General features: G+C 44.3%; 1 protein-coding gene across 8 annotated transcripts in view; it reads left to right on the top strand.

Moving 5' to 3' along the window:
- Positions 1 to 293: 293 nt before the first annotated feature.
- The window catches only part of ZC3H18 (zinc finger CCCH-type containing 18), a 49,697-nt gene continuing 25,816 nt past the window's right edge, over positions 294 to 24,174 (top strand). For 4 of the 8 annotated variants that reach the window (XR_775154.1, XM_010579591.1, XM_010579589.1 and 1 more), the window contains exons 1-9: positions 294 to 382; positions 9,341 to 9,945; positions 13,297 to 13,381; positions 16,178 to 16,326; positions 16,649 to 16,741; positions 17,338 to 17,495; positions 19,141 to 19,173; positions 20,757 to 20,883; positions 22,054 to 22,352. Coding sequence is in view for 7 of the 8 variants with exons in the window: in XM_010579591.1 (XP_010577893.1) it covers positions 9,355 to 9,945; positions 13,297 to 13,381; positions 16,178 to 16,326; positions 16,649 to 16,741; positions 17,338 to 17,495; positions 19,141 to 19,173; positions 20,757 to 20,883; positions 22,054 to 22,352 (1,535 nt within the window). In the remaining variant the exon portion in view is untranslated. Of the gene's footprint in view, positions 383 to 2,267; positions 2,546 to 9,340; positions 9,946 to 13,296; positions 13,382 to 16,177; positions 16,327 to 16,648; positions 16,742 to 17,337; positions 17,496 to 19,140; positions 19,174 to 20,756; positions 20,884 to 22,053; positions 22,353 to 24,174 lie in introns of all 8 variants that reach the window. The other 4 variants (XM_010579590.1, XM_010579592.1, XM_010579594.1 and 1 more) reach the window with 4 other exon arrangements.

Genomic DNA, 24,174 nt, shown 5'->3' with positions numbered 1-24,174 from the left:
AGTACTTGGGGTGGGGAGGCCTTAGTTTGTGGGGGGATTTGGGGAGGGCCGCTCCATTTGGTGAGGGGATTTGGGGGTGCAGCCTTATTTTGGGGGGGATGTTGGGGGGGGGCAACCCCAGCTAGATGGGGGGATGCTGGGGAAGGGAAAGGGGGAGCCTTAATTTTGGGTGGGTGTTACGGAAGGGGGTAGTCTCAACTGGGGGTGCTGGGAGGGGGGAGCTTGCCTTCTGGAGGGCAGCACAGCAGGTGATCAGACCCCAGGGGTGCAGGCAGGTCTGACTGTCCTTTCTCCCCGGGCAGGTGGGAACAGGGAGAGCTCCAGTAGCCTTGGCCCGGGGTGCATAGCAGAAGGACCTCAGCCTGGCAGGAGGGCCTGTGAGGTAAGGGGAGGCATGGGGGGAGCTGGGGGCTGGGGTGGGGAGAAGGGCTGGGAACTTGCAGAGGCACCAGCTGCACGTGGGGGTCCATTCTGTGATGGGTGGGTGGGTACAGCACCCGTGGGGGTGCGTTCTGTGATGGGTGGGTGGGTACAGCACCCGTGTAACACTGGTTGTCCGCCCAGTGCAACAGGAGCCATGAGGCACTCGCTGCTCAGAGCTGCCGTTGTCTTTGCAAATGCTACAACACATAGCTGCTGCAGGTGGTTTAAATTCCCTCTGTGAGCCCTCTCAGCAGGGTTGTCTTTTCTCAGAGGTGTCCTTTCAGCATCCACGCTAATAATATTTTCTTTTACTGCTGTCAGTAGCTCAGCTCTTCTGAAACAACTGTTAACGGTGCTGCTTTGGCTGTAGCAAGAGCAGCACCTCCAAGGTGTGAATTCTTTCTCCCGGCCTTCCTAAGGTTTGCCCAGGTTAAGGAAAAGGATCGCAGTCTAATGAAGGCAACTCTTTGCAAGACTTCTGATCCAGTGTTCTGAGCAAAGTTAGACTCTTGAGTGTAATTATTCACAAATCCTACAGAATACAGGAACAATTGTAGTTGGTTTCTGTCTTGGGAGCGAGGCGCTGATAATTCAAAATTAGCATTTGCCAGCAGAGAGCTGCATGAAGAGCCGTGTGTGCTCCAGCAATAGGAAAATCAGTTACACCGTGAAAACAAACTCCAGCTGCCTACAGCGCTGTTTCTCTTCAGATTTCGGTCCCAAAGTCTGCCTGACGGAAAGCAGTGGTTAACATTCTGAATCGGGGCTCTCTGAGCTCTTCTTTAAAAATCAGCTCGCTGAAAATGGCTGTCACCAAGCAGTTCTCTTTAATTAATACCGAAAGGCAGCTCTATTTTCTGCGTTAAAAGCTTTCCTGACAGCTGCTAGGTAATTGAAGTTTGCTATGCATCTTCAAAGTCAGTGCTTCTCTAAGGATGGCAGATAAGTGTCTATTTTGGTTAATTAACCATGTTAACGACCATAGTTTCATTCAAAGCAAAGCACCTAGTCCTTTGCTTTTGTTCTACACGTCTTTTGCATGATGCTCCTTTCCTGGATCATGAGGCATTTTATTTCCTTTTCCTCCTGTTGTTGCTACTCTTCCATATTTTTTCCCCATTGTGGTTCCTGCCCTTCGTTTCTATTTTGCTTCTGTTTTCCAGTTCTTTGTTCCCTAAACCTTTTTGTGCTGTGTTTCTCTTCTTACCTGTCCTGTCAGCACTATTTCCCATTCATTCTTCTCAATTCACTCATCATTCTTCACCCATCCTCGTGGCTGGACTTCGACCATGCTCCAGAACTTTTCTGTTCTGCATTAACCCCTGGTTTTCATGTGTCTGATTAATGGCAACATTTTGATTTTGCATCAAGCTGTTTGGCTGTTAGAAAGTGTTTTTTCTCCTTTCTGTCACAAAGATTTCTGCCTGAAGCAAAGAGATTCCTTGCTCCTTTCCTTTGCGTCTGTCCCGTGACCACCCCAGGAGCTGTGAGGTCTCTGCTGGGGGGGTACAGATGTTGGGTATGTGCTTGGTTCTTGCCATCCGACTGATGATTTGTAGGATTTCATGATGGAAGCTGATGGCTCCGTCAAGCTCCAGTTTTCTATAGGGTACTCAGTGCCTTCCTGCTACCGGAGGTGCTGGAACCATCTGAGCTGTTGGTTCCCATACTATATCCAAGGTGCCTTCCTTGTTCACTTGGAAAAAGCTTTTTGTGGCACCTTATAAAGGCTCAGCCTTGGAGGGAGGAATTTAATGAATGGAAATAATGCTTGCCAGGAGTATTTTTTTTCTTGGTGGCTGTTTCAAGTCCCATTTTAACTCACAGCTTTATCCTATCAGCAGGTTAGAGTAAGCCGCCATCCTTTCCAGACTAGTTCCAGTTCATCTGCTGCCAAGACCTACCTGCAGCAGCAAGTCAGTTAGTTGTGCACAAAGCTTAACTTTGTTGGCTTAATTGAAGATGCTGCTCAAACTTTTCATGAGTTCTAATTGAAAACAGCACAGCGTAGAGCAATAAAAAACAGAACTTGAGCCTCCTGCCAACAATAGGCCCTGTCAAGAGCCACGGATCCAGATTGCGTGTCAGTGAAACACTGCACTGCCTTAGAGTAGTGTCCAAGGTACACGTGTGACCACAGACTAAAACATGGTTGGCTTTTCTTCCTTCTAGTTTTGTACCTTTTGATGCTGCTCATTTAACAGAGAGTAGAAGTTGGTCTTGATCTTGAAGACAGACCTGCTGCTAAGAATTCCAGTGCTCTGACTCATCTACCTCTTGCCTTGGGCAAGTCACCTAACAAAATTGTGAGGTTAAAAATACTATTTAAAATGTATCCTGGGATTACCTGGCGATATTGAAGTTGAGTTTTAAAAAGCAACTTAAGTAGCAAAGTGCTTTTCTCTTACTGGGTTTAGTGCTATGTCAAGGCTTCTTAATCTCAATGCTGTATTTTAAGTTAAAAAAAAGTCTTGGCTGTCATTAAGCTTTGGAAAAAATGTATTATAATGTTGCTGAAGCAGATAAATTTAAATTTCCCTAACACCTCCTCAAGGTACAGTGCCTTTTTACCTGTGTGAGAGGGGTGGGGGAGGGAATCTGTGTAATTTTAAATGTTTTCCGGTAAGGCTATGAGACTTAAGTGGGAACAAGATGCAGCCCTTCATTGTTGCATCCAAGTCCTTACAGGTGAGGATGGCCACACGAATGCCTGGCTTAGAAAGCGCATCTCTGTTCCACGGTATGCAAGCCATGAAACACTGACAAAGTTAAGGAGTAGTTAACACTTCATTCCCTAATTTGAAAAATTCCGGAGCTCAGTCTGTGAAACTTCAGCGCTGCCTCCTGTTGCACATGTATTGTGTAACTAAAAGGTGCTCTTTTCTGCCAGACCTGACTCAGTGTGCGAAAGGGCTGCCTTGGAGGCAAGTCAGGGCTGCGTGCTGAACGAGCGTGCTGTCTGTGCCTCTTCCAGCAGCCTGTGTGTGTACAGGGAGAGAGGTGAGGGGCTGCAGGGAGAGAAGGCAGGTTTGTGCCAAAGAAAGCTGCAGATCGTTGCAGCCAGATGTCCCCTAGGACACCAGCCTGTTCTAGCCTTTTTCATCCTGCTCCTAGATGATGCTAGGCATGTCTCCGAAGAGTGTTTTCTGTCCTTTCCAGGTACCTGGTGACCAAATGGCCAAACTTAGGTTTGCAAAAACTACCAGGTGTTCTCAGTTGTAGCTGAGTGCAGTGGGGTTCTGCTTGGGCTGCTGAGCATGATGCAAAGGTACTGCTACTGAAAACAAGACGATAAAGCCCTGGGCCTCTTATTTAGGGGATTTCTTCACTTTGTGTTTTTGGGAGACTGTCTCTAATACTGCTGGCTCACAGCACTGGCAGGGACATTGCAAGCCAACAGGGACTGGCTGGGGGCATGAGAATCCAGAAGGAACAACTGAAGGGAAAGTCTTGCTTGACCTGACTGATACCTGTGGGGACAGCAAGTGCCATCTGGCTCGCACCTGGGAGGATGGCATGTGCTTACTGCAGGTGGGATGGCTGGAAATTTTATCTGCCAAATCCTCAGTTTCTTCACTGAGAACGTGTGAGCTGCTTTTAAGGGGCTTTCCACTCAATGAGGCATGCACAAGTGATTCTAGAGACAGTCAAAGAAGCACTTTTGGCTGAAAGTACACCCTACAATTGCATTTGCTCCAAAGCCTCTCGATGGAAAGGCTGTACCAATTTCTTTAGCCTGGCAAAGCGAGGGTTTTGTAAGTCTTGTCTGAAACACTTAGTGACCTGTTCTGAACTAGTCTGCTTCAGACATGCAGAAAATGAAAATTTGACACACTTTGAGCAAATGAAGTCAGTTTTGTAATAGAAGGGGTTGTGTAGCTTTGACCAAAGGCAGCTTTGCCTGAACTGCCTGTAATTTTAAAGATACCTCTGAAGATAAAACACTGCTAAGTGAGAAGTATTATTATATACCTGGCTCTTGCCCCATCATCCTAAGCTACAAGTCAAACAATCTTATCTGTAGGTTAGAAGTTAATTTTTTGCTTTTATAACTGGTTTTGAAGACAGTAAGAAACTGACTGGGTTTTAAGGCACAAAAATTCCAAGCTCATGATGAGGGATGAAACCTGTGATTTCTGCTCTACCACTTATGTCAGTGTTGCTCAATTTGAAATACTTCCATGTCGTCATTTTTCTTAGGTTTTTCTGGTATTTATCTGTATATATGACTAAAGGAGAGTGGAAAGCAAAAAAAATCCTAAATAAACAAAAAAACCCAGACCATGCCCCCAAAAAAACACCTCAAAAAAACCTTGCAGGATTCCAGAGATTTGGGATAAACTGTGATTTGCAGATTATTCTTAGGCAGCGCTTGAGACGTGCACTTTAAGCTGGAGTTAAACTTGGCACCGTGCAAAGAATAAATCCGTTGGAGCTTGAAAGGAAGTTTGAGTGGCTAGAGCAAGTACTGTATCACTTCACAAAATTCTTACTGTGGTACTCTTGCTTTTCATAACGTTCAATTATTTCTTGTTTCTACAAATGAGTGACTACAAGTAATACTGACTAGCTCAGTGATAAGGCATTCTCCCATCTCAGATCACACTTCTGCGACGTTGCTGTTGCCCCTAAGGTGCTTGTTGGAATGCTGCACCTTCTTCCCTCGCTGTCCTCCTGGGCTCAAAGCCTTGGGGCTGCACAGAGCTACGGAATGGCTGGAGGACACTTTTTCATCTTGATCTTGCCTGTTGCAGGAGGAGTTGCTGTGGCAGTGAGTGAGAGGCTAGTCTAACTTTTGGATGGCTGCTGGAACAGAGTCTTGCCATCATGCAGCAAAAATGCTGTCTAGTCCTGTTCCATCATTAGTCTGACAGTTTTCTTTTAATTTCCATCTTCCTGGTTTTTTTTCCTGCTTCTGATTTTCCCTTTGCATATCATGGGTTTGTTTTGGGGCATTTGCATGCAGTTGCACATAAGATTGAAGCAAAAATCTGGTTCATTGGGTTTGGGGTATCTTTTCTATGCCTACTGGTGAACTCGGAGCAGCAGCCCTTGGAGACTGGCTGAACTGTGGCTCTCACCAAAATAATTCGGCATAAGAGGTGATGGAGGAACTGTAAGGGCCTTGTGTGCATTGCATCACTGCCTGCACAGAGAGAGGCACCAGGGAGGGTGTAAGGCCTGTTGCTGAAGGGAAACTTGCTGTTACTTGAATCCAGGGAAATACGCACCAAAAACGGGCTACCTGGATTTTGTGACTCCTTTTCAATTGGGCGGTCACTTATTGTGTTTCTTATCATTTCTGCTGATGGAAATTAATGGGAAGTTATTGCAACTGACGGATGCACTGGATTTTTATAATAGCTTTAATACTTGCCGGTGGAGGTGAATGTTTTGTACTTATCACCTTAGCCAGTGGTGAGTACGCGTTCGTATTTGTTTTCCCCCATCCCTCTGAAGATCATGATGTCGAATGCAGCAAGGCATCTAGTTCACTTGAACGCTTTTTCTTTGGTGCTGCTTATTTGCAAGAAATCGGAAAACAAATTTCCTGAATACAGCTGCCCTTGACAGCTTTTATATTTCTACTGGCCTCTTAAGGCTGACCTTTCGGATGTAATACGCTATGTTGTTCTACGTGCATGCGAAGTGTAACTTCTCAGGCACTTAGGCAATTAAAATCACTGCCATAAACTTGCTCTTAAAGCCAGTAACAATTTGTGCAAGCATTTATGAACTCAGCATCAACCTTTATATATTTAGTAAGAGTATAATTTGTTTCAGATTACATCCTGTTTAACTGCCCAGAGCTGCTCTCACCAGGAGGCAATTGCTGTCTTTTAATTTGGCTTTTAACTTTTCAGTAAAATCAAAACTTTGGTTGTGAGCAAGAGCCAGCTTCTTCAAATGTGTGGAGAAACAAAGAGTAGCCAGTAGGAAGCTCAAAATGTGACTCTTCTGCTGCTTGGGGCCCTGTCAAATGTTTAGATCATCCTCACGTTTATCAGTTAGCTAATACCTGTGCAGGGCTTTGAGGACTTGAAGTAGAGCATATTTGTTAGGTACTAACATATAGACTTGTACGGCTTCTGGGAGTGTTTTTAAATTTTATTATTTTTTTTTTAGCTCCGTCTCTGCAGACCTCCCATAGTATAACAAGCAGCATTTTCTGGAGCGTGACTTTTGCCTTGAGAGTTTGCTGCAAATACCAGCTAATAATATCTTCACTAGGGTGAAGGCAAGAGATGTTATCTCAGTGAGGACAGTGCATCTGCCCGTGTGCAAGACAAAAATACAACAGCCCTGGTCCTGGAAAGTTTATGAAGAAGCAGATGAGTAGCACGGCTAACAAAGTTGTCATGCCTTCCCGATTTCCAGGCGTGGGCTCGTAATACACAGAAGAGCATGTTCTCTGTGCTTACCCTTCTTCCGTATTTCAGCACTGAGATTGGCAATTCTGTCATTACCAAAATGTTTTGGGTTTCAGATGCTGTGAAGGCTTGGATTTGCTTTTGTTGTGTTTACAGCATGTGGCAGTCTGTGACTTAGTGTGCCTTCTGCCTGTCTCTTCTTGCTCTTTGATGGTAAATAACAACCTTTACTATGCAGAACCAGTCGAAGGACCGTAGCAGAGAAAAGTGATGGAGTAGGTCAGGAAAATGTTAAGTAGTGCAGAGCTGCCTAGTGTTAATAACTTTTATTTCAGGAAGGATTGCTGGATATGTTTGAAGGAGCTACCGGAGTCTTGTTCTTGTAGCATTTCTGCTCCAAAGTTCTTAAAAATAGCAGGTAAAAATCTGGTAATTTATGCTGTCTTTCTGTTGTACCAGCAGTAAATGTGCTTGCAGGGAGGTTGTAGGTAGGAGCAGCTGAAGTAAACATGGTACATGTTAAGATGAAGAAGTCCTGTTGATTTGTAATGCCATGGCTTTTTCTTTAGCCCTAAATATGCTTCCGTAAGCCTTGGGTTTGTCTTTAGCTTTTCATTTCTGTCTGATGGCTGCACAAGCTTGTTCCTGTACAGACTTTTGGGTTTGGAGGAGGAGGTGGCATATACTGAAACAGTGAATTTAGTCCCCTGGTAAGGTGCCACCTTGAGAGGAGCCAATGCCTCTGTTGAACTGTTCCACTGGTACAACCAGGTAACTGCAGTGGGTGCTTTTATCTCTCTGAGCGTTGGCTGCCTCAGTGCTGGAAAACCTGCGGAGACACCTTTCTCAGCTTGGGCTTTTCTGAGGCAGCCCAGCACTGTCGGTCATTTCTGAGGGGGTGTCGTGGTTTAACCCCAGCTAGCAAGTAAGCACCACACAGCCACTCACTCACTTCCCCCCCACCCAGTGCGATGGGGAGGAGAATCGGGGAAAAAAAGTAAAACTCTTGGGTTGAGATAAGAACAGTTAATAGAACAGAAAAGGAAGAAAATAATAATGTTAATAATAAAATGACAATAATAATAAAAGGATTGGAATATATAAAACAAGTGATGCACAATGCAGTTGCTCACCACTCGCTGACCGATGCCCAGTTAGTTCCCGAGCAGTGATCTGCTCCCCACCCCTGGCCAACTCCCCCCAGTTTATATACTGTGCCTGATGTCACCTAGTATGGAATACCCCTTTGGCCTGTTTGGGTCAGCTGTCCTGGCTGTGTCCCCCCCCAGCTTCTTGTGCCCCTCTAGCCTTCTTGCTGGCTGGGCATGAGAAGCTGAAAAATCCTTGACTTAGTCTAAACACTACTTAGCAACAACTGAAAACATCAGTGTGTTACCAACATTCTTCTCATACTAAATCCAAAACACGACACTATACCAGGTACTAGGAAGAAAATTAACTCTATCCCAGCCAAAACCAGGACAGGGGGTTGAGGAAGGAGTTGCCGTCATTGTTTATAGGGCTAAGGATGTGCTGCAGCAAGAGACCACAGCCAAAGGGTAAGAGTTTTCAGTCACAAAGAGCTTTTGTCTAGATGTGAATCAGTAATCTTCCTAGTAAGAGACAGCTCAACCAGCTCCTTGGGTCAGACAGTTCTATAATTCGCAGGGGGTTTGTTTTCTAAAATAGATAGATGTATGGGTTGGGGTTTTTTTCCTGATTTACATCTTGTCCCTTTCTGTTGCGTTTATTATGCTTATTCTAAGCAGACATCTAATTTTTAACTTATTCATACCAAGCACATGTTCATACTGAGCTTTTAGCAAAAGTGCATGATGCCGACAGTTATGAAGTTGATCTGCTGCTTTGAAGCAATTTTGAATCTTTACTGTATAAAGTGGGTAGAGATTAGATGGCAATTGATGCACTGTCTAAATTAAACCTGATTAAAAATCCAAGAGTTTTCAGGAATGCATGCTGTCCTTGCTTTCATATTTATTCTGGATGCAGTGTAACAAGTACTGTAAATATATAGGCTGTTTTTCCAGAATCACTGTAAGTTGTGCTCCCATGCCTCTTCAGGAATCCGTGCAGTTTGTGGTGCCGTGTGCTTATAGTTGTAAAATACACCTGAAAACCTGGCCCTATGTTCTGAAGCTCACTCACTTGTTTACGGAAGAAATGCCACTGCTGATTGTGCCTGGGCTGAGGCCTGCCTTGGGATCTCTAATGGTGATTTGGTGGGAGTGCTCGTGCAGCCTCACCTATTAGAGCTTGTAGATGAAATTCCAACCTCGAGCTCCATTGTTGTATGTGAAGGGTAGCACACTCTTATCTAGTCTGGGACAATATTGGAATCAGTTCTTTGTGCGGTTTAAACTCCATATTTTCTTTTTGAAGGTACTGTGATAAACCACGTTCATGAATTCAAGCAGCCTTTTCATCTTTAGGAGGTAAAATAGAAGAGTACAAATTCTGCAAGGTGAGCCTTTCTTCATTTCCCAGCTTGTTTCCCCATAACAAGTGTTGTTTTCTACCCTCTGCAGACTATTGGGTACTGATGGACGTTTCCGACAGCCCTGAGCGAAACCCCTGCTCTCCTGATGAAGAGGACCAGCATCTTTCCGATGATGAAGTCCTGAAGGAGAGTGGTTCAGACCGGGAACTTGATGGAGAGGGTGGGCAAGGCAGCGTCCTGGGAGAGGAGGAGGAGGATGCAGCCAGGGGACTGAGTCATGGTGAAGAAGAGAACCACTCGGATGAAGAGGATCGCTTAAGCGAAACCAAGTCTCAGGAGTCTGACAACAATGAGCAGAGTGGGGAGCTGAAGAGCCCTCCACCTCGCAAAGGAGAGGAGGAAGACCGGACAAATGACCTTGGTGATGAAGCATCCTCTGTCACCCGCGAACTAGATGAGCACGAGTTGGACTATGATGAGGAAGTTCCTGAGGAACCAAGTGCTGCTGCTGCAGAGGAGGATGGTGAGAAAGCTGCTGGTGAGGATGATGAGGAAGAGGAGAAAGGAGATGATGCCCATGAAGATGAGAAAAAATCCAGCAGTAAAAGTGACGATGAAAAGGATGGCCAGGATCCCCTCAAGGAGAAGAAGAAAGAAGAAGATGATGGAGAAATTGATGATGGAGAAATTGATGTAAGTAGGAGCTGGTCCAAGGTGGGCAGAGTCCTGCAGGGAGAGAGACCTATCCTCATGTTTCAGAACTGTTTGGCTCTTAGACTGCCATGCCTTCCTCCTCCTTTGATGTAAATATCTGTTAGCTGTGTCCCCAGTGTGCAAGTAACATACTTTTTTCTTTGGGGGTAAGACCATACTATGTACCAAGTCCTAAACTCAGTGGGTAAGATGTCTAGTGCCACGTGCTGTGGAAAAGCTTTGTGTCGAATATTGTTAAGAGCCATCACAAATAAGCTTTTTTCCCACTGAATATGGAAGGGCTCCAGTGCTTTAAGAAACTATTCTGCCTCAGCTCTCAGACGACTTTTGAATGATGCTGACAGTAAATTATTTAGCCATGGATTAGGCTGTCTCATCAGTGTAGGTTGAGAGGCTGGTGCTGTAGAGTGGCTGCCGTGTGCTTGAGGCATCAGGCATGTGCGGGAAGCCCTGAGCTGTTTGTTGGGCTCTAGCAGCATCTGGGTGCATGGAAGAGGAAAAGAAGGTGCTAGGCTTTCTGAAAAGTGCCTAACCAGGCAGCCCCTGCACATGGTTTGGGTGATGTGTTCAGGGATGTGCAGTCCCAGTAGCTACTGTTTCACAGCTGGGAACAAATGCAGCTATTTAGGAAAAAACAAAAACTGGTTTTAATTGCATTAGTGATTAGGGCAAATAGCACTCTCTATCCATGTTTGTCTTTAGGTAGGAAGCGCTCCAGTACAGCAGTTGTATTTAATACAGCTTAATACCAGTTTCTCTCTTGCAGGCAGAAGAAAACATGACAAAGCGATTCTAGCAGTAGAGTAGAAACCCTCCTGTGGGTTCCTGGTCTGGTGGACACCTTACTTGAATCCAAATAGTGGGAGTGCAAAGTACTGCAAAGAGAAGTCACCAGTCCAGAGTACCTCGCTGGCTCTGCTCCTCACTGTCCATGGCAAAAAGTGCTCCTGCACAGCTAGACTAGGTTGGGGCAGTGTCGTGAGAATGTCCTGGTGACTAGCCAAGGAAGCAATGGACTGTGGATGGGGTCACTGGTGGGGCTTCTCAGCCAAGGAGGGGAGGGTTCAGACTTGGGAGATGGTGTTGCCTTCCAGCGCCCATTGCTGTGTAGCTGACGTGGCCACATGCTCGGGAAGCTCGCAGAGCCTCGCTGGAGAGACCCTCCTCTCTTTTTATTGAAGAGTGGTATATTGTGTGTTTTTTACTGTAGTGGTTTTTTATTCTAATGGTGCTTTGGCAACTTCTGTTGCTTAAAAAAAGGTGATGTTGTTTTTCTTCTTCATGCCCATTCTGGCAGGTGATTTTGTTAAACACGTATTTTCCAAAAGTTTTGTGTATTTCTGATTCAGTTAGAAGGAATTTCAGCGTGTTGTGGGAGAGTCCAGGCAGGGGGAAAAAAATTCCTAGAGTCCTGACTCCGTGCCTGCTTCTTGATTAAAATATGAATGCTTTCCTTAAGAGTCTAAGACATTCTTGGGAGCACTCTCCTTACAAAGCACAAGATGAATCTGTACTCTGGTTTTCATACATTAACTCATAACAGGATTCCCAGCTGCCTGATTCCAAGGAGACCTCACAGAAATAAATACTTTCCCTTTTGTTCAAGTACAGCATTTGCAAAGACTTCACACAGTTCTTTTGAAAGAAGCAGACTTGAGCTGGTTATACCATTCACACGTCATTGAATGCCATCCCCAGCTTTGGGGGAAACTGTTAAATCTCTCCATTTTATTCTGCTTTCAGAGTTCTGTCTTGGGGGGGGTGTGGAATATTAATGCAAATTTTAGTTTGAATATATGTGTAGTCTTCAAAATCCACTCTTGCTCAGGAGAGCTCTCCTTGTATTGCCCTCAGAGGAATGCAGCAGAAGAGGCTGTTAACCCATCTCTCTGTACATCCTTTGTTTGTCTACAGCTGAGTGATGGTTTTTCCTCCTTTCCAGCTGCTAAACTGATCAAAGTACATAACTTTCTTAATCTTTTCCATGTAGACAACTGCTGTCGCTGCCACAGGGTTGCTGTGATTGCCACGCAAAGGGAAGGCTTCCACCAGATGCTCCCTCTTCAGATGCGTTTCATATGCTGAAAACTTCTGTGGTGGTGAAACGGAGGCAGACCGAGGGAAGGCCAGAGTGCCTTTTAGGATAAATAACTGATTTCCTTGTCAGATACCTTTGACAGCTCTCTGCTCACGTATGCCTTTGCCTTCTGCATTGCCAGCTCTTTTTGGCTCCTTTTGACTTTTCAGGTGCAGCCTAATGAAGCTGGGAAAGGGTTTTTTTTTTCCTTGGAGAACAAAGGCAAAGGCTGGTACTTTAAAGTTTCAACAACTTTCTTCTGGGGGTGTTTCATGACTGTTATTTCACGTTCATCCCCTGTGGTTCATAATCTTTGAAGCAACCTCCATCTCCCAGAATTTCTTCCTAGGGCTGCTGTGCCTGGAGATGAAGTAGAGTTTTGTTCGAGCTGATTCACAACTCCTATGTGGAGCTGAGGAGTAGAAGGGAAGGTGTCAAGTTGTTGCCAGAGAGGACTGGAAAAAATATGTATGACTTTTTTGCTGAAAAGCTTGTGTGCCAGATTGTCGCTCAGCGTTGTCGGGAAGCATTTTGTAATTAGTTATTGTAATAGCAGTCGTCCTTCAGAACTTGATGTATAGGTGTGTGATGTCTGTGTTGGCTTACTGCATTAACACAGGAATACCACTATGTATTTTAAATCAGTGAACAGAAGGAATTGGCTTGAGCTAAATAGGGATGACATGAGTGCTGAGCGGGGGACAGGCCAGTTTAAAGGCTCTGAAGGCTAGTGAGTGGTATTATCCATGCCAGTGGAGCTGTGGTAGCTGCCAGTGTGCGTGCTGTTAGCCTGCGGGATGGAAAGGTAACGTGGTAGAGCTCATTTGCCTCAAAAGAGCATGAAGCGGCTTCGAACTGCCTTGCGTGTACTGCCAGCTAAAAGTGCACAGCCAACCTAGTTCAGCTGAGGTATAAGATCTTAATCCACTGGACTGTCGATTTTGAGCCTTTGAGCATATATCGGGTAAAATGATGCAGCTTGAAACCTTGGTCTGTGGTGTTGGCACCAAGATGCCTGTAACACCTGAAGGGTTTTGCAGTCACCTTTGAAACACTGAAGTTGATGCAGCTTCCTGTTTGTAGCAGCATGTTGCAAAGATGCTATAGGGTATTTATTGTAACTTTATATTGCTTTTCTCTTGTGTTTTGCTCCAGGGTGTGTTTTCAGTGACTGATATTTGACCATATTGTGAAATGTCAAGTCGCTGCAGAAAATGCACCACGTGAAATGTCAGCTTGTCTGTCTGTTCCAGGATGATGACTTGGAAGAAGGAGAAGTTAAAGACCCCAGTGACAGAAAAGTGAGGCCACGTCCCACCTGCCGATTTTTCATGAAAGGTAATGACATGCTGTAATGATGGAAGAAAACCGAAGATGCTGTAATTTTTCTTGTTCGGTTTTGTACCCGTTAAGCTGCTGTCTACATGATAAACTGTGCCTCAGGCATCCTCAGTATCACCTTTCTGTTCCTTGGTGGCCAGACGCTGAGTTTACATAGAGCCAGTATGCAAAAATTGCTTTGTACTAAGTATGGTGAGCCCAGTAGAAGCAAATAAAGGAAAACTTGCTAGTGTTTTTAAAACAGCATGGAATAAAACTGCTTGGGCTGATTTAACAACTATTACTTAGAGGTTATTCTGTGGAAAACAAAAATGGCAAATACTTGCATACAATACGTAGTTATTTCTTGCAATCCCATATCCATCTCGCTTCCCCAGTTATTAAAAGATATTTGATAAAATTCTAAAATCAAAATAGGGCCAGAAATACTGTTTCCTGGTAAGAAATGTTGATGCGACATCGTGTTGACATCCACCAAGCTGCTGCAGCCCCTGCAAATGCATCTGTTGACCAGGTTCCTGTGTTGCCTGCATAGTGGTGTCAGGTGTTGGCAGCTCACGTACAGCTGTTTTCACAAGCAACCCAGAAACCCCAGCGAGACGGCGCGCTCAAGGGGTGACGTTGGACCTGACAGGGTGAAATGTGCCAATGGCCAGTACTTTCACTGGGCTGAGGAAATAGTCAGCTGGAATAAAAAATAATTCTCATGTAAATAGAAGCTTTTTCCTCAAGTTGGAAGATTGCTCCGCACTCTATCAGAGACCACATTTCTGAAATATGATTGGGATTGTCAGCCTCGATTGGAAGGAATGGGGGTAGGAAATTGTTAAAATGTATTTCTTAACTGCTAATGAGACCCAAGACTTGAAACTTTTAAATCTAACCAGTTGTATTTTTTTTAATTCTTCTTAATAGGACATTCCCCAAAGTTTGTGCAACTGCACAATAGCTATCTTAGACTATTCTGCATTTTTTTTTTTAGTGTAGAGGGTAGATTTTGTAGAAGTTTTCTTATTTAAACTGATTATAGCTCTTTTCCACTTGCTTCAGCTTCATTTCACTTAATGTTTGCTCATTTACTTGGTTTTATTTACAATCACCCTTGAAACAATTTATGAAAATCTGAAATTAAAAGAAGGGTGGAGAACCGGGTGGAGTCTCTTACTCCTTGCGTCAGTGGTGTATGCAACGTAGGGAACTACTTAGGGGGTTTCCAGAGACGTGACCATCAGATATCACATACTTGGCTTCCTGAATGTCTTCCGCTATCAAATTTTCTGCCTGTGCTGAGACACGAATGTGTTGGTGATGATGGTGGAACAGGGAAGTCCCTCAGCAAAGAGAGGTGTTTGTTCCTGAATCCTTAGCGTGACGTGACGTGCGCCTCTGTGCAGCATGGAACTATTTGCCCAAGTCAAAGTTCAGACTGCAGGATCTCCTGCCGCAGTTGTTTTTCTTTGATTTGGCGTGGGTTCAGGTAACGTTGACATCCACTCTTGCTCACCCCTTAAAGGTTTTATTGCCACCAGGGAGATCAGGCACGACTCGCATGGGACCTTGGAGAGACTCAGTTTTTTGTCCGTGCTGTGTCTGAGGAGCACTCACGTGGCTGCATCTGTCCAGTGGCATGAATGTCTAGCTTGCAAAGCCTTCCAGTGAAGTAGCTTGCTGTGTAGCTGCCTTGACATATATAGCAGGGCCCCTACTTGTCAGGGTAGTCATTTCCCTTGACACCTCAGTAGGAATAGTATTTGTGTAGGTGTCTGGCAGCCCCTACACCCAGTGCTCAGGCATTGAGGAAGGATGCGTTGCTCCATGAGCTGCTTGCAAAGGGATTTGTGCTCTTATTACATTTGACAGTACAAAAGCATCCATCCAGTGTTACCTCTGACTCTGAACACCAGCTAGTGGTTAATATGGGACCGATGAGGAGCATTTCCCAGGACCCAGGTGCGGTGTGAATTTCTGACATGTTGCCCAGCCAGCTGAGATCAGGGATTCTTCCTTAGGCCACAGCATCATTGACTGTTCCATTGTCTCTAAAGTCAAGGTGCTAATGCCTGAGCTAGCACAGAATTAGTGATGACTTTGTGATGCAGGTGTCTGCTGGGAAATCTGCAAAATGTCTGTTGACTGATGTTGAGTGGAGTGCCAGAAGAAAAAAAAAGGGTTTTGTTTCTATGGCAAGCTAAATTTAAGTTGGGAGTTAGCTTTGTATCCTGTTAGAGACCCTGAGTGTTACCATCTCTTTGGGGATGGTACCTGACACTAATGAGCAGCTTCAGATTTGCTGCTCTCTATAGCGATGTCTCCTTTCCTGCTTTGTGCTGGCAAGTCTGTGGAGTCGGTTGGAGAGAAAAGCTTTGATGTACTTTGTGCCTCGCCAGAATGCACTGTGATACTTCTGTTGCTGTCCGTTTATATTCATTGTTTTCTCTGAAAGGTAGAGCTCCTAACTTGAGGTCTTTGTCATTAATAAGACTTGAAAAGCTCACAGGCTTATTACTGCATTTGCTTAATGGTGTGTGTGCATCCATCCCTCCCTTCTCACTGTAATAAGGGTCTTGTACTTTCATCCGTCTGTGACTATGAATCTATTCGTCCTCTCTGGGAAGGTGGGGCGTGGTGGGTGTTTTTCCATGTGTATGAAAACGGGTAAACTGCAACAAAGTTGGAGAGAGGAACTCATATGTCTCAAACAGCATTATTCCTTGATGGGTTTTAAATGGTTGTGGGGCTGAACAAATGCTTGCTCTAGGCATACAGGGATCTAACAGAACTGTATTTCCACAGGTCACTGTACTTGGGGCATGAACTGCCGATTTATTCACCCTGGCGTGAATGACAAAGGAAACTACTCCTTGATCTCCAAGCCTGAGCCCTTCTCCCCAAATGGTGCTCCTCCTATCGGCCCCCACCCATTGATGCCAGCCAACCCTTGGGTATGGACATCCTTTCTGTGAATTTATGGCTTCTGCACATAGCTTTTGTCTCCTGCTCTAGGAGAAGTGAAGATTTTCTTTTTTTTGAGGTTGTACTTCAGCAAAATTGAATATATCAGTTGGATGTGTGATTTTTAAAAGGTGATCTTGAAGTTGCTAGTAGAGGGGAATAATTTTCCACGGGTGTCCCAGCTTATGTCCTGCTGATACATCTCTGGAGTATCTGGAGGTACTCTGGGGTAACTGTTTACAAAGCATGAGTTTGCTACTTAAAAACTGATGTCAAGTGTCTGTCTCCTTCCTCTTCTCACCTTTCTAACAGGGAGGGCCAGTTGTTGATGAAATCTTACCTCCACCTCCTCCAGACCCTCCAACAGAAAGTGCCTGGGAGAGAGGACTCCGGCATGCTAAAGAGGTAAATGCCATCCTCGGAAAGTGTGCTGACCGTCTCCAAAATCCGCTGGCCTGTTTTATCAGGAGCAGGATGCTAGAATAGCTCTTCTTGGAGCATGTAGTGTCTTGTTCTTTCTAAGGGGCCTTCCTTTTGCATTTTAACCTATTAACTGTGTCTTGTTGTATACCACAGTTGTTATGCAGTCAAGAGGAGCTGACATCCAGGTTTGATTTTTTTATATTAACATGAGCTAGAGGGAGTTTGTGGCCCTGAAGTCAAGCCCTCTGAAAAGCAAAACTTTTAAAGCTGATCCAATTTCCCTTCAGTACCTGTTTCTCTAGCACATATAGGGTCCATGTGTCTGATCATTGCAGAAAATGGGGTCAGCATGTGTGAAACTTCTACCGCCTGTCTGCTGCTGTTCTGCGCTGATGGAATAGTGAATTACACTTTCTATGTCAGGAAAAGTCCAGTGTCCTGCACATTCATGAGACTTGGGCAGAAGAAGGGTGCTTTAGTTGAAGGGCAGGTTTCTCCCAACAGAGGGGGTTTTAATACTGCCATTTCTCTGTGCCTCAGAAATGGTCTCTCTTTACAATGTTTTTATATTATGGCAGGTATTAAAAAAGGCAACTATGAGAAAAGAACAGGAGCCTGACTTTGAGGAGAAGAGATTCACTGTGACTATTGGAGAAGACGAGCGTGAATTTGACAAAGAAAACGAGTTTTTCCGCGACTGGAATTACCGCATCACCAGAGACGTCAGAGATCCAGCGTAAGATGCAGTCTTGGTTTTGCTACATGGAATAGATGGGTGGGAAATGTAGTGCTACTAGTATGGCAGTCTTCAGTTAACTTGTTCCTCCAAACTGGAGGAATGCCCACCTCAGAAAATGGAAATGGCTTCCATTAAGCAGTATGTACACCTGTTAGAAACTTGAGCTGCTTCCGCTCACTTGAGTTCAACACTACCTTCCTTTACAGTCGTCTTTAAACCTTTCTGCCTTCAGTGTTGTTGGCCTGCTGGTCCCTTGAGGACACTCTTTAGTTGTCCATTGCTTATCTCACACCTGCATTCTTCCGACTTTTTTTCCTCTTGCTTTTCTTATTCCAACCCATGAGAGTTTTAAAATGCTAAAGCTGGGGCTGCAAAGTTGGAGTATGCTCAATGTGCAGGAGCTTCAGGGCAGCAGTTGTACTGTCTCAACCAGCTGGGTGTTTGTTTGCAAGGGCATTGGCACAGCAGCTGGTCTTAAACATCTTGACCGGTCCCAGATAAACAGTTTGGTAACACACTGGTCAGAAAGCAAACCTCTTAGCTGCCAGGGCGCAGCCTGGGCCAAAACAAACACCCTAAACTTAAGCATTTAGGTGATTGGTATTTTTTAAGGAGGTAAAACAAAATGTTGGCGATCTCAGACACACTCCTGTCATGACTGAGAGCCGGCAGAAGAAGGTGCAGGGATGAATCAGTCAGCTCTGGGAAACTTGTGTAGTAGTTCTCGAGCCAAGAAATGGAATGGAAAAAGAATTTTTGAGAGAGGAGCTTGTATCCTGCAGGAGTACAGGTGAATCTCTGTTTCTCTCTTGCTCACACATCCTCTGTTCTTCCTACATGTACAGATTATGGATTATTTCTACTTGCTCACTAAGAAGGTGTTTACAACACTTGGTTCTGTATATTTGAGAGTGAATGAATTGCAAAAAAAACCTCTGAAAAGGAGTAAGGAGTAGGTTAAGTTTTTATTCAATAATCTTTGGTTTCCTCTGGAATGCAATTTCTTTCCCCACTTTAAAAAAGAAGCTATGTACTCAGTTCTGCAGACTGTAACAAAACAGTTGCCCCATATTAATTTTTTCCTGTGTCAAAATTGGTCTGTATCTTAGCCTTCTCTTCCCCTGAGAAGGCTTTCACTTGCCCTTGGGTCATATTATCACCAGTGCTCTGTGGGTTGACCATATAGTACCTTTATTTTATGATTGTATATGAAAACTAGCATCAGCGTTCTCGTCATTTTATGCCACTGCCTCGCTGATGTAAGAATTGTTGTTAGGTACAGGACTTCCTGTTTTTTCATGTAGTCAAGGAAAAAATGTATTGCATCTAGCCAGTGTTAAATAGAAGCCAAACAAATGGAATTCCTGAAAATTCAAGCACCTTAATGTATAACCAGACTGTGGCATTAAAATATCTTCATTGTGTGTAAAGGCAAAAGTTATGAAGCTGCTGCTGCTGTAAACTCTAGAAAATGGTGATTTTGCTCACAAACACAGACTTATTGCACAGATTGACACCTTGCAGCAAACTAACCACTGGTGGTGCAGCTGTGATGTTAATAAATGCTTTCAGGACTGTCTTGTGACATATGAAGATGTCTAAATAGTTCATGAATCCCTTTTTCTTTTTTGAAAAACTATAGGGAGGTGGACATCAAAGAAAACATTAACTATGGGTAAGCAGGTCTTTGATTCCAGTACTGTTGCAACTGTAAGAAAATACTCCCTTTCCTTTCTCCATTGCACTTTTAAAAACTTCCTAGGCCACAGACCGCTGTCCCATCAGGTGTGGTGGGCAATTTATTAACTGAATGGATGTATTTGATTTTTTCGTAATACCAATTATTCACCTAAGGATTTAAGCACTGCATTATCTAAATGCACAGCAGTGAAATGAATAAAAAGTCCACAAATGTTATAGGAAGGGAATGGGGAGATTTGGGCTTGAGGCTGGATTGAAAAGTAAAGCATTTCCTTTTTTGGTGTAGCTTGAGATTTTTTGTGTCTCTTTGAACACCTGATGTCATTGAATCCAGACTGTTGTCTGGTTGGCATCAGGAGTTTGTTGCTGAATTAAGCATCTGTATTCAAGATTTCCTGGTACTCTTTCCCTTGGTGTATTGTTTCAGACAAAAAGAGAAATCTTAAACCATTTAAAAGCACTGAAAGAAATACAGGTAGCCGCTTGACTTGCAGGGCAGCACTTAAATCTTAGCCTGTTTTAGATTATATGGCACTTTTTAAAATGCAAAAGTGGGCCCTTTATTCCCCTTACATACAAGTCGGTCTCATTACAGATAATCTGGAATTTGGGAGCACTTGCTTTATAATCTTAGTCCTGCCACTGACTCCTCTGTGGCCCTGGAAGTTTCTTGTTTTCCTGTACCCACTTCCCCATCTCTACAATGGATCTGATATTTTCACTTCAGGTGGCTGGCAGGGATTTGATATTGTTGAGTATGTGAATTAAAAACAGCAAATAATGTTAATAGAAATCATCAAATGGAGAAAACATTGCAGATTCAAGGAGGGTTGGTTTTAAATCCTTTTCCTCCCCAAAAGTAACTACAGTTTTGCAGTTGCACAAGGTGCACCACGCACTTGCCAGGTCACTTGTATGCTGGGGGGGCCAGCACCTGTTTTCCACTGGAGAATATCAGCTGCAGATGCGGTTACCTTCATTGCATGGAGTAATTCCAGGCGTAGGGGCAGAGCATTGCTGGCCTGCCCCCCAAGCTTAGCTTCTCCCAGTGGAAAGCTCAGCAACAACTCATGTCCTGTGCTGGCAGCACTGGTATGCACCCATCACCTCCGGTGGCAGGGGCGTAGATCACCATCCATTCCACTTCTGATGGGAGGGTGCTTAAGATTAGCTCTGTGTGCATGGACAGAAAATGCAGCTCTAAATCAATGAGGCAAAACATGTTCTGTTACATTTGCATACATTTGAAGTGACTATAAAAAGCAATTGGTGTTTCTGCATTTTTGCCGCATTGATTTGAAGGCTGAATTTGGTTCATAGTGTTCTTTTTTTGTGTTTATCAAGAAAGGTTTGTGCTTTTCTCTGATAAGCTTCACTTAAAAAAGACTGTCTGTTTGGGATATGTAGAAAATAAGCCACTTTGTATGGTCATACGCCATTGAACATGTTTTTTCTTGTCAGTGCAGAGTGACTAAGACCTGACCTAGAATAAGTAGTGTTTCTGTATGGCGACAAGGTGATATTTCCCTTTCTAACCTTCCCTGTTTTTCATTGTAGGCTTGATCCCTATACAGATCCCTATTATGACTATGAAATAGAACGGTTCTGGCGTGGTGGGCAGTATGAGAATTTCAGGGTTCAGTATACAGACCCAGATCCATACCGTAACTACAGAGTAAGTAAGGTAATACCCCTTTCTGCACTTTTACTTTCAACTTTCTTCCAGGTACTTCTGGTGCTTGTCATGTTTCCAGTGCAGTGGTTGAAACAGGGCTTTTCATGTATGTTCAAGATGCTTAATCTTCCAAATAGTTAAATCTTTACTTAATTATTACACAGAACACACTGTAGGTGCAAGGATGGGAGGATATTCTGTTTCAGCATGATGAAGGCAAAAGCATGTCCGAGATGGGAAGATGGTTCTTTTCCATGTGCACTGACGGCTCCTCTGCATACCAGGCAGTTGTGCAGTGCTTACGGCTGCATCTGCAGCCATTCTTGGAAGTGTTGGAGAGGGAAGGAGTTTCCAGGAAATAATCTGACTGAGGAACGGTTTGCTTGTTAATTAGTGGGGCAGACTGAAAGGATTAGATCTGGACAGGCATGCTTTGTGTACAGACAGAGGCCCCAGCGTGACTGTCTACCGCTGGTGGAGTTGCGTATTAGTTGAGTCAGATGAGGAAAGCACCCAGCCAGTTGCTAACATCCCAGATGCAGTTTGTTGGTGTTGCACTCCTATAAGGTGTAGAGCTCAATGAAAATAAGGCTATGAACAGTTTCCCTCTGCTTTCTTTTGCCCTCATGCAAACTGTTGTGCCTCGAGAGTAGTGGCAAAAATAATAAATCCTGCTCAGTGGGGAGCTTTTCAGTGGTATTTGTCACATCCTTTAAAAAGTGGCTTTCCTTTTGCTGTAAGACTGTACTGTTCTACAGCAGCAGTGCACAAACAGGAGCCTGTCCTCGCTACTGCTGTGCATGATGCACCATCAGTTGTTCATGGTGCTTATTTGTAAAGTTAATTAGCTCGTTATAAACATGATTAGCAATGAGAGTAAATACTTGTAAACATCAATACATTTATTTAATAAGCATAATAAGCCAAATTAATCTTTGACTGTTGCCTTTGAAAACGACAACTGTGATGACTATGATGTGGTGGTTTGTTCCCTTCCACTTTCTGCATGCTCAGCAAACAGTGATGGCCAGCAAGCTCCAGATTATTTATCTCAATACTTTGCTCTAACATGGGAGGATGTATGTAACTGCTTGCAGTCCAAGACTTTGAAACCTTGCTGCCTCCTTTGTTAGGAGATGTTACCGCAGTGTCACGATGATTTCTCTTTTCTTTTTAAAGGAAAGAGAGCGAGAACGGGAAAGGGAAAGAGAGAACAGACAACGAGAAAGGGAACGCGAGAGGGAGCGAGAACGCGAGCGAGAGCGGCGCCAGCGGGAGCGAGAACGAGAAAGGGAACGGGAGCGTGACAAGGAGCGCCAGCGGCGGAAAGAAGAGTGGGAACGTGAGAGAGAACGAGTGAAGAGAGATGAAAAAGACAGGCAGCACAGGGACCGGGACAGGGACCGAGACCGGGACAGGGACCGGGAACGTGAAAAGGAGAAAGAAAAACCAAAGCCCCGGTCCCCGCTGCTACCAAGGTAAGTGTTTGCTGGAATTCAGACTTGACATTTTAGTTGATATTTTAGCTGTGGATCACGAACCAGGCTCGCACTGATCAGACTGGAGAACATCACTATTGTCCACAACTCTTGAGTAAAGCAGTAGTTTCAAGAGGAAGGTGGCGACGCTTTAAATGAGCCTTGCTGACCACTAAGTGGAGCTAAAACATCAGTAAGAACCGAGTGTGCATAGCCTGACTGTGAAGGAAGGAGAGTGTCTGTCCTCTGGCGTGTAGGTATGGAGATATTCAGCTTTTCCCTGTTCCCTTGAGGCTAGAGTACGCCTTGGGAGGCTGGCTGAGTCCCCAGTGCCGAGAGGGTCCTGCAGATGGTGGCGACTCCCATTGTGGCCTTGACAAATGTCCTTTGACAAGAATCAGGGCTGGTTTGGGAGTTTGTGGATAGTAAAAGTATCTGGAGATACTAAAAGAGGCTAGAAAAGGTAAAGGGATTGTATGCCTTGAAATAAGTCTTTGCTAGGTGTTAACGGTGGAATTGCAGTGGGGAGTCAGGTTTCTTGACTCTGCCCAGTTTTTCTGAAAATCCTGGTTCTGACCTTTGTGAAGGAGAAAATTGAACCAGATGGACTAAAAGTCTAGGAATTTCAAAAGTGAATCCTATTTTGTTTCTCTGTCAATTATTTAATTATCGTGGCCTACCAGCATACTGTGTATTAGGCATATTTGTAAAGCACTGTATAAATATCACAGCTGAATATAGAACTTGTCTTAAGGGAAGTTCTAATGTCATGACATCTTTTGGTTCAGAATCAGAGAAAAGTGTCAAATTTCCATGCTGAAGGACATGTCCAGGAAAAGTGATTAGCAGTGTCAGTGTCTTGGAAGCTAGTGGCAGATGGAGTCTTCCGACAGTGTGTCAAGAAACATGTGGATGCAACAAGTGTGTGTATGTGCATGTTGGGGCAAAGAGTAGCGCAGGGAAGCTGTGTTTCCCGAGACATATTGGAGCTGCTTCTTCTGGTTGAGGTCTGTGGTGTTTCTCGAGCAATAGAGGAAGGTGTGAAACATTGTAAGCATGAGGAAAAGTGTATTTTAATTAAGAACAGAGCTAAGAAGGCCTGGAACAAGGTGCCATGTGGAATTGTGTGGTTTCAGGTGGGAGCAGGGTTTAGTCTTGAATCTGACCCAGAATTTTTTATTTGCATTACTAGAAGGAAAGCTGATTTTTTTATGATGACCCTTGTTTTTTCAAGAGGAAGTCACAGTTTCAGAACAGTTTGAAGGTGTCTTGTGAGCGCCTTGGTGCAGTAGCAGTGTCAAAGTGGTTATAGGAATACATTTAATTATATGCTACATTTAATTATAATCTTCACTTACAACCATAATTTGTGCACCTTAATTACCACATTTGCTGTTGGTTTGTGCTCTTGTTGGGTTAGTGATGGAAGAGATCTTGCAGTCCAGAACCATGTGATGAAGATGATGACAATGATGAAAGTGACATCAGCTGATTGGCAACTCAGGTTGTTAGTCATTAACAGTCACCATGACCAGGATCATTGCATGCAAGGCTGAGACTGCTCCTTCCCTTGACACTTGTGCTCGGTCATGGGGCAGGGCTTTGCGGGAGAGCTTTCGCTATTAGTACCACCCAAGGTTTGCTGGGTAGGAGCAGTGGCCGTGTTTGCCAATCTTAGATCTATCTTGCCCGATGTAACCATCTGCGTGAGCCGAGAGATGGGATTTACAGTGTTCTTGACGTTATATGCTTTGTGGATACAAGTTCCCTGCTTCCCTCCCGTGCCCCTGCTCTGACATAGCAGTGCTTAAGGAAGCTGTGG

Source organism: Haliaeetus leucocephalus, unplaced genomic scaffold (genome assembly GCF_000737465.1).
Source record: "Haliaeetus leucocephalus isolate CR32 unplaced genomic scaffold, Haliaeetus_leucocephalus-4.0 Scaffold668, whole genome shotgun sequence".
NCBI classification, from domain to species: domain Eukaryota; kingdom Metazoa; phylum Chordata; class Aves; order Accipitriformes; family Accipitridae; genus Haliaeetus; species Haliaeetus leucocephalus.
The sequence above is the reverse complement of the archived record's forward strand: the minus strand, read 5'-3'. Positions and strand labels throughout refer to the sequence as shown.